The sequence below is a fragment of the Heptranchias perlo genome, chromosome 5, assembly GCF_035084215.1.
Source record: "Heptranchias perlo isolate sHepPer1 chromosome 5, sHepPer1.hap1, whole genome shotgun sequence".
NCBI lineage: Eukaryota > Metazoa > Chordata > Chondrichthyes > Hexanchiformes > Hexanchidae > Heptranchias > Heptranchias perlo.
The window spans coordinates 90,064,975-90,078,343 of NC_090329.1; the positions used below are offsets into that span (position 1 = coordinate 90,064,975).

The 13,369-nt window shown below is 40.1% G+C and overlaps 1 protein-coding gene across 3 annotated transcripts in view; it reads left to right on the forward strand.

Annotated features, from left to right (window-relative positions):
- me1 (malic enzyme 1, NADP(+)-dependent, cytosolic) overlaps nucleotides 1–13,369 on the forward strand; it is a 409,773-nt gene that overhangs the window by 347,259 nt on the left and 49,145 nt on the right. For all 3 annotated transcript variants that reach the window (XM_067984787.1, XM_067984785.1, XM_067984786.1), the window contains exon 10: nucleotides 11,772–11,877. In XM_067984787.1, coding sequence (XP_067840888.1) covers nucleotides 11,772–11,877 — 106 coding nt within the window. The remainder of the gene's footprint in view (nucleotides 1–11,771; nucleotides 11,878–13,369) is intronic.

Below are 13,369 nucleotides of genomic sequence, written 5' to 3' on the forward strand. Positions count from 1 at the left end.
TCCAGGCAGTTGGCAGCCAGATTTCGCAACCTTGTAGCCTCCGATTCATTCTCACTGATGCTGCCATGGTCTGTCGGTGACCATGTTTTCCCAGGTGGCGGGGTTAATATTACAACATTTTACGGTGTGTCTTTATAGTCTGCCTGTGTTACAATATCAAGATTGCAGCTCACTGTAGAAGACTGGATTGGGAACTCTACAATCAGGCATGCAAGCGATGTGTCCAGATCAGCGTAACTTGAATTTTTTTATCATGGTCTCAAATCCAGCTATTTTGCAGCTCTTCAGGACATTAGTGTTTGGCATCCTGTTGTGCCATTTGATGCCAGTGATATGTTGTAGACAGTGCAAGTGGAAATGATCAAGTCACGTCATGTGATGGAGGTAGAAGATCCACGAATCTATTCCATTTAACAGAGTAGTGAGGACAATAGCTCGGTATATAGCGCCTTTTGTTGACAGATCAACCCCTTGTTCCTGCAAATCTTTGATCATGTTTGCCAAAGGCAGAGCTGGACCTGCCAGTCCGGTGAGTGACGCAATTGTTGATTAAGGTGTTCTTTGAGCGAACTCTACCGAGGTAGCAGAATATGTCCCTGACCTTAAGTAGTATATTATTGTTTGTAACCACAGGAGGTTGACTGGATGACTAGGTATGGGCTGATTATTGTTTGTCATTTTTAAGTTGATTGTAAGGCCAAAACACTGGCACTCGATCAAAGTAAAGTAGTCAGATTGAAGCTGAGTGTCCTCCAGAGTGTGGGTGCGTAATGCGCAATCATCGGCAAAGAGCCTTTCGCGAATGGGGAAGTAGGTGATCAACAAGAGATTTCTTTGGCCTTGTTTGACCTGAAGCTGTGAACCTTAATGGGTTCTGGAATTGGAGGTCTCCCACCTGACTGAACACCACTGTGCCTCTGGTTGGTCTATCCTGCTGATGGGACAAGACATGCTCAATAGGCATCAGTTAAGAGTATATAGATATAGCTACTATTCCCTTGCAGACACATGGTTTTCCTATTACTATTCCCAGTTCCACTCTGCTGTGTTATTTAATCTATTTTCTCATTCTTCAAATAAGTTATGCAAAGGTATCCTGGGAGGGAGAAAAATTCTTCTCTGGGAGTCCCTCTAACACTGTTGCAATCACACATTACATTTACCTTCCAGAACGCACGCTCTATTGTGATAATGAAATCATCATCTGGAAAGAAACTGAAATGTTATTAAATGCTACTTGCATGCACTAACAATAGCAAAAGAAACTTCTAAAGGCAGATCCATAAGCAAAATTAAAAAGGTATATGTAGACCATCCAAAGGACAGGATAGTAAATATGTGCAAAGTGGATCTTAAGACCTACTGCACCACAAAAAATGAAAGAATACAATTTGTCAACTGGATTTGCATATCCTACTTCTCATTGAAGATGTCGTATAATATTAAAATCTTGCCTAAGAGATTTGAATAGTAATGCAGATGTCAGCAGCTTTTTTCACCTTAGAAATGCAATCCAGATGAATTCTCAAAAATTCATGAAAATAGATCAGACTTAGAATCATACAGCACAGAAGGAGGTCTTTTGGCCCATCATGCCTGTGCTGGCTCTTTGAAAGAGCTATCCAATTAGTCCTGCTGTCTTGCTCTTTCCCCATAGCCCTGCAAATTTTTCCTTTTTAAATATTTATCCAATTCCCTTTTGAAAGTTACTATTGAATCTGGCTCCACCACCCTTTCAGGCAGTGCATTCCAGATCATAACACGCTGAGTAAAAACATTTCTCGCCTCCCTCTGGCTTTTTTGCCAATTATCTTAAATCTGTGTCCTCTGGTTATCGACCCTCCTGCCAGTGGAAACATTTTCTCCCTGTATACTCTATCAAAACCCCTCAATTTTGAAATAACCAGAAGAGTTTAACACTTCTGACAAAGTGTCGAATTGCTACAGCGGTCTGGAATTTGTGCCAGGAAGACACGCAACTTATTTATTTCTTCATCTGGGAGCATTCAATGCTGCAACTCGCCACCAAATAGAATCCAATATTTGTACTGTACACAGAGGAACCCTTTTTGCATCTTTGTTTTTGCAGACGCGAGTCGTTCGGCCTGCCAAGAGCTCCTGTAAATGTTCCCAGGTCTGAAAGAAGTAGTCAGTCTTAACTGACTAACATTTGGTAGCACAGGAAATAAAAATATCTGCTGAAGATGCAGAGTGATCTGTGGAACGTGTTCCAGAAGTCTTTTATCTGAATCTTTCCTAACTGAAAGTGAAAAGAGGCAGAAATGCCGAGTGATTTAAGCCAGCAAGTTATATGGCTGGGATGTGCTTGTAGTAAAGAATATTGTGGCAGAAAAGAAAGGGGAAAACATTGTAACAGTATCTTCCCCGAGATGCTCGCTGATGAAAATACGAACAATGACGGAAGGGGAACAACCCTCTGATCCATCCAACCCGTTCCATGCAATTGTGATTCCTTGTGTATCACAATATATACTCTACTCTCCCCACCCCACACCATGTGATGTCCTGGGAGAGGCTAAAAAGCCAGACCAATTTGGGGGGGAAAATCTGGGAAATTCCTCACCAATCTCTTTGGCAATTGAAACTAACCCAGGAGATCATACCAGCCCTGATAATTCTATGCATTACATTGCCTACCTTTTTTTGTAAGAGGTAATCTCCACCCCAGCCAGAAAATAAAGCTCATCAATGTCATTTTTGATTCTGGGAAGTCTGCCTATGATTTCTTGGTTAAGAGCAATTTGCTTCTTTACAAAGAAAAAATTTAAAACATTTTGCCCTATTTAGTCAGGTCTTATTCCAGGGCTAGGGCGTTTACTGGAATGCTATATACAGGGTAAGCCATTATATATGCATTTGGACAATGCTACAGTGTTTTGTTATATTAACGAGAGGGGACAGGGAACAGACTCATTTCTGCTTAGTTGAGATGTAATCCCACACACAGTTGATCTCCTGACTTAGTATTTAGCTGCAACAGACACTTTTGTCTTCACAGTTCATCCTCAAGGAATATCCATCTTGAGATAGCTCAAGATATTTGGAATATCCAGAGATGACCAGCAGCTCCCATGATTTTGTTCAAGGATGGAGGTTGTGTCTGTGGATGCCAAGGTTGCTGGATGTATTTCTCCATTGCCTGGTATCCTACAATTGGCTCAAGTGATTTGCGAGGCCTGAACAACATAGGGGCCCTTGCAGGCAAGAAGCGCTGTAAGCAAGTTTTCTTTTCTATGGCTATTTCCTAGCCGTCACTCTGAGTCCCACTGATAGCATATGCAGGGCTGTCATCCAGAGCAGTCCTTGCATATCTATAAACATGACAGTTTGGATTGAATTGCAGTATGCAACAGGCTCTTTGGCAGATCAGTCCTGACAGCAAGTGTTATAGTTCCTATTTAGGGGCCTTCCTTTCCTGAATCTGTACCACTTTGGAATGTTCTTATGGTGTGTGGCGTATGCAAAATGAAGAAAAAATAATGACCTCCTTTAAATGATGGGCATCCTCCACATACCACAATCCTAGTTTTGGGAGAGTTGATGTTAATTCAAAATGAACCGCTGCAAGTTCTGGGTCTTTATATGATCAGAAGTAGGAAACCATGAGTGGCAGCACCTATGCAACATTGACAGTAATTTTGTGCATATTCAGTATGTGGATTCCCTTGAATCTATGAAACTAGGCTGCACTCCAATGATGTGTGCAGGATGCATATATCTGTCAGTCTGACAAGGTAGATGATTTTTTTATGTTGCCAAATTTCTACGTACAAATTATACCTATAAGTGATTTAATTATCAGGCATTTCCGACACATTCTCACGTTGGAACACTGGAATTTCTTTTGGCTGCTGGGGAGGAAATTGCTTTAAATGGTGCAGGAAAAATAAGGTCATTTCTTTCCTTGGAGCGACAGCTGAAAATATAATTTACTTTTACTACGCTTTTTTTATATTGATGTTTTCTTTTTATACTTTTTATCTATTAATTTCTTGTAAGTTCTGCTTATCCCATCATCCTTTCTAGACTCCTGCTTTGTTTCATGCAATCCATGGCCTCTAAAAGGTGCTGAGTTGTGGAAGTAGTTATTGCAGCACCCAGGCATTTGAATCAGGGCTCATCAGTAAGAACCTTTAGACATTAACACATACAGCTTGAAATTCCACTCTGAATTAGCATACAATACTGAACATATTAGTATGATTTTCCTCTGGTTACCATTTAAACAGGGGAAGTAACCCATTTAAGATGAAAGGTTAATGTTTCCATTCAACTACTGGACAAAGGAATTTCATACTAATGCTTTAAGCATTCGTACATCAATATTCACAAAGGGCAAGTTCACGGTCATGACTTTAAAAAGAAAAAAGACTTGCATTTATATAGCACCTTTCACCACCTCAGGATTTTCCAAAGCGCTTTACAGCCAATGAATTACTTTTGAAGTGTAGTCACTGTTGTAATGTAGGAAGTGCGGCAGCCAATTTGTGCACAGCAAGGTCCCACAAACAGCAATGTGATAATGACCAGATAATTTGCTTTAGTGATGTTGGTTGAGGGATAAATATTGACCAGGACACCAATTTAAAGCTGACACAGTTTAAAACAACTGTCAAAGAATTTCTTGGAAAAGGTAGTAGGAAGTGCCCAGTGTGCCATGCTAAAAGTGCATGGGGAACATTAGTATTGTATTTCACAAGGCAAGGTGGAGGAGTCAATATACACCTGCATATAAATCTTAAAAATGCCTTATTTGTATAAAAAGGTACTCATGGTTTTTCAGCTCTATTCTCTACTTTCACGGCCTGATCCCTTTTGCTGTCCCCAGCACTCACATTAATGTTTGGACACGGCAGCATTTTTTTAAAAAAGCAGTGTAATGAGGCACAAAAAATGGTAAAGTTCATCCATGTATCTTGCTGGAATCAAATTTGACAACAGGCTGCACAGTTTGCTTTAAATAACTATTGCAGTCTACTGATAATTTAAAGTTGCTTAATTCAAATTTGTTTGAACTGCAATTGTGAATTATCAGGAGTAGACTATATAACATAGGAACAGGAGTAGGCCATTCAGCCCCTCATGCCTGCTCTGCCATTTGATAAGATCATGGCTGACCTGTGATCTAACTCCATATACCTGCCTTCGGCCCATATCCCTTCATACCTTTGGTTGCCAAAAAGCTATCTATCTCACATTTAAATTTAGCAATTGAGCTAGTATCAATTGCCGTTTGCGGAAGGGAGTTCCAAACTTCTACCGCCCTTTGTGTGTAGAAATGTTTTCAAATCTCAATCCTGAAAGGTCTGGCTCTAATTTTTAGACTGCCCCCTACTCCTAGAATCCCCAACTGGCGGAAATAGTTTCTCTCTATCCACCCGATCCGTTCCCCTTAATATCTTAAATTTCGATCAGATCACCCCTTAACCTTCGAAACTCGAGAGAATACAACCCCAATTTGTGTAATCCCGCCTCGTAACTTAACCCTTGAAGTCCGGGCATCATTCCAGTAAATCTACACTGCACTCCCTCCAAGGCCAATATGTCCTTCTGAAGGTGCGGTGCTCAGAACTGCTCACAGTACTCCAGGTGCGGTCTAACCAGGGTTTTGTATAACTGCAGCATAACTTCTGCCCCCTTGTACTCCAGTCCTCTAGATATAAAGGCCAGCATTCCATAAGCCTTATTGATTATTTTCTGCACCTGTTCATGACACTTCAATGATCTATATACCTGAACCCCTAAGTCCCTTTGGACATCCACAGTTTTTAACTTTTTACCATTTAGAAAGTACCCTGTTCTATCCTTTTTTGATCCAAAATGGATGACCTCACATTTGTCTACACTGAATTCCATCTGCTACAGTTTTGCCCATTCACGTAATCTATCAATAACCCTTTGTAATTTTATGTTTTCATCTACACTGCTTACAATGCCACCAATCTTTGTGTCATCGTCAAACTTAGATATGAGACTTTCTATGCCTTCATCTAAATCGTTAATAAATATTGTGAATAATTGAGGTCCCAAGACAGATCCCTGATTCACATCCTGCCAATGTGAATACTTACCCATTATCCCTACTCTCTGTCGCCTTTCGCTCAGCCAATTTCCTAACCAAGTCCGTACTTTTCCATGGGCTTCTATCTTAGCTAACAGTCTCTTATGTGGGACCTTATCAAATGCTTTCTGGAAGTTCATATAAATAACATCCATTGACATTCCCCTGTCCACTACTTTAGTCATCTCTTCAAAAAATTTAATCAGGTTTGTCAGGCACGACCTACCTTTCACAAATCCATGCTGGCTCTCTCTGATTAACTGAAAATTCTCGAGGTGTTCAGTCACCCTATCTTTAATTATGGACTCCAGCATTTTCCCCACAACAGATGTTAGGCTAACTGGTCTATAATTCTCCGGTTTCCCCCCCTCGCCTTTCTTAAAAAGCAGAGTGACAAGTGCAATTTTCCAATCTAGAGAACTTTGAAAGATAGTTAGGGCATCTGCAATCTGCTCACCTGCTTCCTTTAAAACCCTGGGATGGAAACCATCTGGTCCTGGGGATTTGTCACTCTTTAGTGCTATTATTTTCTTCATTACTGTTGCTTTACTTACGTTAATTTTATTGCGTCCCTGTCCCCGATTCAATATTAGTTTTCTTGGGATTTCTGGCATGCTATCCTCTTTTTCTACTGTAAATACTGACGCAAAGTAATTATTCAACATGTCCGCCATTTCCCCATTGTCAATGACAATATCCCCACTTTCAGTTTTTACGGGGCCAACACTGCTCCTGACCACCCTCTTTTTCCTAATATAACTAAAAGTTAGCACAAAGGCTACATAAATGTTCTCATTTTATTTCAACCCTCATTCTACAGTTGTGAGCTATATAAAAGCAGAAAAACTTTGCATCTCAACTGCAGATCAAATTTAACCCAGTTTTACCCATGACATCATGGATCAAGGCAGAGATTTGTTTGCTGATTCAGTCACTTTTTCTTAAGTGCAGCCTTCTAATGACCAGAAATAAAAACAGACAATGCTGGAAAACCCTCAGCAGGTCAGGCAACATCTGTGGAGAGAGAAACAGTTAATGTTTCTTCTAATGACCAGCCTGAGTTTTTTTCAGCATTTCTCTTCCCCATAACGATTGACCCCAACTAGGTACATATAGAAGGCCATTTTATAAACTATTACACCTAACACCTTATTCGCCAAGGCTTTTCTTTCCAGATAACCAACTTTAGCCCTGTACAAACCTTAGCATTTGCAATATTACATTGCTTATTAAAATCTTAACATTCACAGTCTGATTCCTCTGGTGGCTCATTGGCAAATGTATTGTGTTGCAGTACTAATCTGTGCAGACCACGAATGCCCTCTGTTCTGTCCCTGGTCTGTGCTGAGTTAGCTGATATCAGCTGGGGCTGGTCTGAGGTTACTGCAATTGACCTCCACATCCCTTGGCAGGGAGGGGAAAACCAGCTGGCAATCTTACTCCTGATCGTTGTCTGATGAGCCCTGCTGGAAGGTGAGCTTCTGTGGACACTGGGCTCAGTTGGGATGGTCCCAATGAACAAATGACCTGTCAACGTTCACTGCTCAGGCTGTCACCTAAAGAAGTGCGGTTAGATTAAGGTACCAGAGGCTGCTGGTGCTTATTGACCTATAGTTCAGCAAGAGTCACTGCCTAAAGGAGAGGAGGGAACGATGAAAACAATTAGATTCTTTGAAGAGTGCTACCTGACCTCCTCCTTTAAAGTTCTGCATTTCTGCAAAGGAATGCAAGCTATCTGGGGGACTTTCAGTCCACACAATTATATGTGATTAGTAGAAATAACATCAAAATACTCTAAATTTTCTTCAGAATTATTCTTAACACTTTAGTTCCCTACTATTTTGAAGACCCTGTTTAAAATGTCAAGTGCTGGTTTTCAATGTTGTTTCATCTACACTCCACGTTTTGTCAAAACTTTAGATGTTGTGAATGCAGTTACACCTGGTCTAAATTTAATATTCCCCATGTGAAAAAATGAAGTGCTGTTTTGTAGAGGGAGATGGATTATCTAGAGTGGATTTCTTAAATCTGAAGATATTTAGCATTATTTCAAAGCTGAAGAGATTTAAATGTTTTCTGGGAAATAGTGCCCTCTGTTGATTACTGAGAAAGTTGAGTGATTTCCAAATTTCCTGATCAGCGTTCTCCACAGTTAAGGGGTGATTCTGCAATATGAGTGCATTTCAATAAATCGGGGACATGTATTTTTCATTGATTTTAATAAGTGTGATTTCCCAAGATTCACTTTTTGCTGGGAGCGCCGGATCACAGAATCAACCCTTTAAAGTTGTCTTTAGATAATCCAACAAATTTTCTCAGAACCAGCAGGGGTAGAATACAAGTAAATATAAACTGTACAAAGCATCTATTCTTGTGTATAATTGTGATCACAATTTAGAACTCCCTTTTCTCATTTTTACTTCTCTCATTGTAAGTTGGCTAGTGCCCTTTTCCCTGCAAGAGCAGCTGATTAGTAATGGGTTGTTCATCTTGCAGATTGTAAGAAAAACTTGTAAGGTGGGCTTTGAATAGGAGATCCACATGATGTTTAATTAAAATCAAGGGGGTAATTTTAACCTGACCTGCCTGTCGGGGAGCTGATGGTGGTCAGATCAGCCTCCCATTTTAAATGCCACCTGATTTTACCTTCCATTGAAGTCAATGTTTTTGTTCAGGCAGATTTTGGTTAACACCAATCTTTCAGTTTTTAAGCTGCTTGAGTTTTAAAACTGGATTTTTGTATAAATTTCTGGATGATATTTGGATGCCTGGATACAGTAATATGAAAGGGAATGTTTATCAACCATTTCTTAATTGTTTTCTTTACTTTTTTTTCCTGTTGGAATTTGTAAATTATTTTTTGTCCCAGCACCATTACTGACACCAATGGGAATCACCTTATCTGTTATGTTTGGAAAAGGAGCAGGACCCATGGACGGATGCCAGGCTGCACGAGAGATGGTTGTGCCCATCTACTGGTATCTGCACATTCATATGAAGGCAGATGGGCAGGCCTCACTATGGAAACCGATTAAGCTGGTAGAGGTTCCTCTTCACAAAGGAAACTGCGACAACAGGTCCAATGGCATCACTAAGATTCGCAAATGTTTGACCAACCATATCATTTGATGCTGTCTTGGAAGTACCCAATCAAATATTGTCAAACTTTCAGCGGTACTGCCTGCTGGAGTGATTGAGATCTAACATACCTGATTGGACCTACCCAGCACAATGCTACCTGCTATTTATGCAGGCCTTGGTGCTTCTACTTCACAATGACCATGAGAAGAGTCTTCTCAGAGTCTGGGCCAACAGAGAAGCAGATGCAGTGATGTTGTAAGGACGCCTCCAGCAACAATGCAACGTAGAGCTGACCTATCCTGTGACAGTAAAAATCATCTGTGCAATGGGGGTTGTCTGCTGGGCTATTCTATCATTTGCAAACAGATTTATGCCTGCACTTTGGGTTTCCTTTCCCTTTATTTTTGCTTGTCTCTTCTTCGTCTCATGCCCCTTCATCCTTGGCAAACACTGAGAATGGGTTACGTCAGGTTTGACAGCAACAGGCCATTCGGCCCAACTGCTCTATGCTAGTGTTTATGGTCCACACGAGGCTCGCCCTCCCTACTTCATCTAACCTTATCAGTATACCCTTCTATTCCTTTCTCCCTCGTGCTTATCTAGCTTCCCCTTAAATGCATCTATGCTATTTGTCTCAACTATTCCACGTTCCACATTCTTATCACTCTTTGGGTGAAGAAGTTTCTCCTGAATTCCCTATTGGATTTATTAGTGACTATCTTATATTTATGACCTCTAAATTTTGGACTGCCCCACAAGTGGAAACATTTTCTGTCTACCCTATCAAACCCTTTCATTATCTTAAAGACCTCTATCAGGTCACCCCTCAGCCTTCTCTTTTCTAGTGAAAAGAGCCTCAGCCTTTCCTGATAAGTATATCCTTTCAGTTCTGGTATCATCCTTGTGAATCTATCCAATGACTCCATATCCTTTCTATAATATGGAGACCAGAACTCTGCACAATACTCCGTGTGGTCTAACCAAGGTTCTATTCAAGTTTAACATAACTTCTTTGCTTTTCCATTCTATCCCTCCAGAAATGAACCCCAGTGCTTTATTTGCCTTTTTTATGGCCTTATCAACCTGTGTTGCTACTTTTAGTGATTTGTGTATCTTACCTCTAGATCCCTTTGCTCCTCTATCCCGTTTAGACTGTTATTATCCAATCAGTATGTAGCCTCCTTATTCTTCCTACCAGAATGCACCACCTCACACTTGTCTATATTGAAATTTATTTGCCAATTACATGCCCATTCTACAAGTTTATTAATGTCCTCTTGCATTTTGACACATTCTTCCTTTGTATTAACTGCACCCGCCAATTTGGTGTCGTCTGCAAATTTTGAAATAGTACTTCCGATTTCCGAATCTAAATCATCAATGTAAATTGTGAACAGTAGTCCCAGCATTGATCCCTGTGGAGTACCACTTCTCACCTTTTCCCAGTCCGAGTAGCTACTCTTAACACCTACTCTCTGTTCTCCATTTAGCCAACTTGCTATCCATTTTGCTACCTGTCCATTGACTCCACATGCTCTGACCTTAGCCATGGGTCTACAGTGTGGTACCACATCGAAAGCCTTTTTGAAAATCCAAATATATTATATCTACTACATTATCCTTGTCTACTCTTTCTGTCACTCCTTTAAAGAATTCAGTAAGGTTGGTCAAGCATGACTTTCCCTTCTGAAATCCGTGCTGACTATTCTTTATTATATTTTCATTCTCTAGATGTCTTTCTGTTACATCTTTGAGTAAAGATTCCATTATCTTTCCTACCACCGATTTTTAAGCTAACTGGTCTATCGTTCCCAAGACTTGTTCTATCTCCCCTTTTCAATATAAGAATAACACTGGCTGTCTGCCAGTCCTCTGGCACTATTCAGTGTGTGTGTGGTGTGTATGGCACTGCTATCTCCTCCCTAACTACGTTTAATATTCGCGGATGCAATCCATCTGGACCAGGGGTCTTATACTCCCGAAGTTTGATTAGTTTATCAATTATTTTCCCCCCCTTTCTAGCTTAAATGTTTTACGGGTTCAGATTCTTTTTGAGGCATCCCAAAGGATTAGAATATTGGTCACCCTAATGTGATACTCCCTTTGATTGTCCTTGCTCCTAGATATTTCATTTAAATGCAATTTTATGCTCTTACCACAAATGTGTTCCTTACACCTGTCTGAATCTGCATCTGGAATCATGCTAATGAGCTGCCATGGGGAAATTGGGTTCAAGCAAAACGCTTCTACTTCAGTGTGTCTAAAACGCACCGGCAGTGATTCTCATATAAACCACGCTAATAGTGGAAAATCTAGGGTTTAACATATTGAACAATGTACAAATATTTTTAAAGGAAAATTTATTATACATATTTAAGTATTTATAAATATTCAAGTATCAACCACAATGTTAAGGAATGGGACTTGTCATTTAATATAGTTAGACTTAATTATGAGCATGTGAACAGTCTAGTGATGCATCTGAGACACTGTACAGAATTTAATAATACACTTTTTTCAAATAGCAATGAGAAAGAAAGGCTTTAAACAGTTTTGTCAATAACATTATAATAACATGTTATTATTGATATTTTCCTTTGTCTTTAAGGGACGTGCTAACCTGACTCATCAGAAATTGCAGTTTGCTCACCCACATCCAGAGCTGAGGAACCTGGATGATGCGGTTCGGGATCTTAAACCTACTGCAATTATAGGTATAATGCATTTTCTTACTTTCTATCCTAACTTCTACACTCTATCTGCCTCCTCAATACTGGGATCTTCTGACCACTATCTCAAATCTATCTTTTATACAATTCTCTAACAAATCATGTTCTTTAAACCCATTCCATTTTGTTTGGCACTGTAAGTCAACTAACTGCCACTGTCTTTTGCTGCTCCAATTGCTGCCTTTAATCTTATGACCCTTCTATCTGTGCCACTGTAGTAACTGGTGTGATTCTAGCTGGTATGGCAGGTTTTGTGCTTCATTCTCCCTCTTCGGTCAGATTTGGCACATCATCTTGGTTCAATCATGGCTAGCTTATTGTCGTGTCTTGTAAAAGTTCTGTCCATGGCTTCTTGATCAGTCTGAATCATTCTAGGTCAAGTTTATCTCTGCTCATAATTTCTGCAAATCCATTATTAGATCTGCTGAGGACAACTTTATTGAAAAGAATCATCAACTGCTGTGTTGCTACCCTGCCAGCAGCCACCCCGTCAAGTTCCTTGCAAAGGCTTTCCATAAATCCTTCTTTCTCATCTTTTTTTGTCCTGATTTGTACAGTTGTCAGCTTTCCCAAAGAGACAACTGATATTTTTGGCTCAATTTCTCTTGGAGCACCTATTTACGATAAACTTCGAAAAGATCATCCCCTCCATCGCTCTATTCTGTTTGACCATTTTGATTGATGTCAAGTAGTGCTGTGTTGAATCCTCTGCTCTCTGGACTCCAGTAAGGTTCCTGGTCCTGATGGTATTCCTTCCAAATCTACCCCATCCTGTCCTGTTTAAATTTTTAAATTATAAAGTGAGGGCTATATAATTCAACTGCCTATAATCTGAATATTGCTGTAATGTTTGTTCAGAGAGTACATATGGGAAAATATGGGCGATTAACCCAGCATCAAAGCTGAAGGTCAGGCTAGGGTGTGTGGCCCAACTAGGAGTTCTATATACAAATGCACGGAGTATAAGGAATAAATTAAATTAACTACAGGTTCAAATTCAAATTGGAGGGTATGACATGGCTGCAGGATGGTCAGGATTGGAAACTAAATATACTGGGTTATAAGGTCTACAGGAGAGATAGGGAAAATGGAAGAAGGGGAGGAGTAGCCTTAGTGATTAGAGATGAAATCGCTTCAATGATAAAGGAGGATATAACGTGAGATAAGCAGCCAACAGAGACCTTATGGATTGAATTGAGAAATAGGAAAGGATCTAAGACAATAGTGGGAGTTGTATATAGGACACCTGGCAGCAGCTCTGAAGTGTTAGATTGTATAAATGCAGAGATTAGACAAGCGTGTAGCAAAGGCATAGTGGTCTTAATGGGGGACTTTAACCTTCACATAGATTGGGAAAAGCAGACTAGCAACTGTCAGAAAGGTTTTTAATTTCGAGTGTGTCCGGGATAGTTTTCTACAGCAGTATGTCCTGGAGGCAATAAGGGGGCAAGCCATACTAGATTTAGTAATGAGTAAT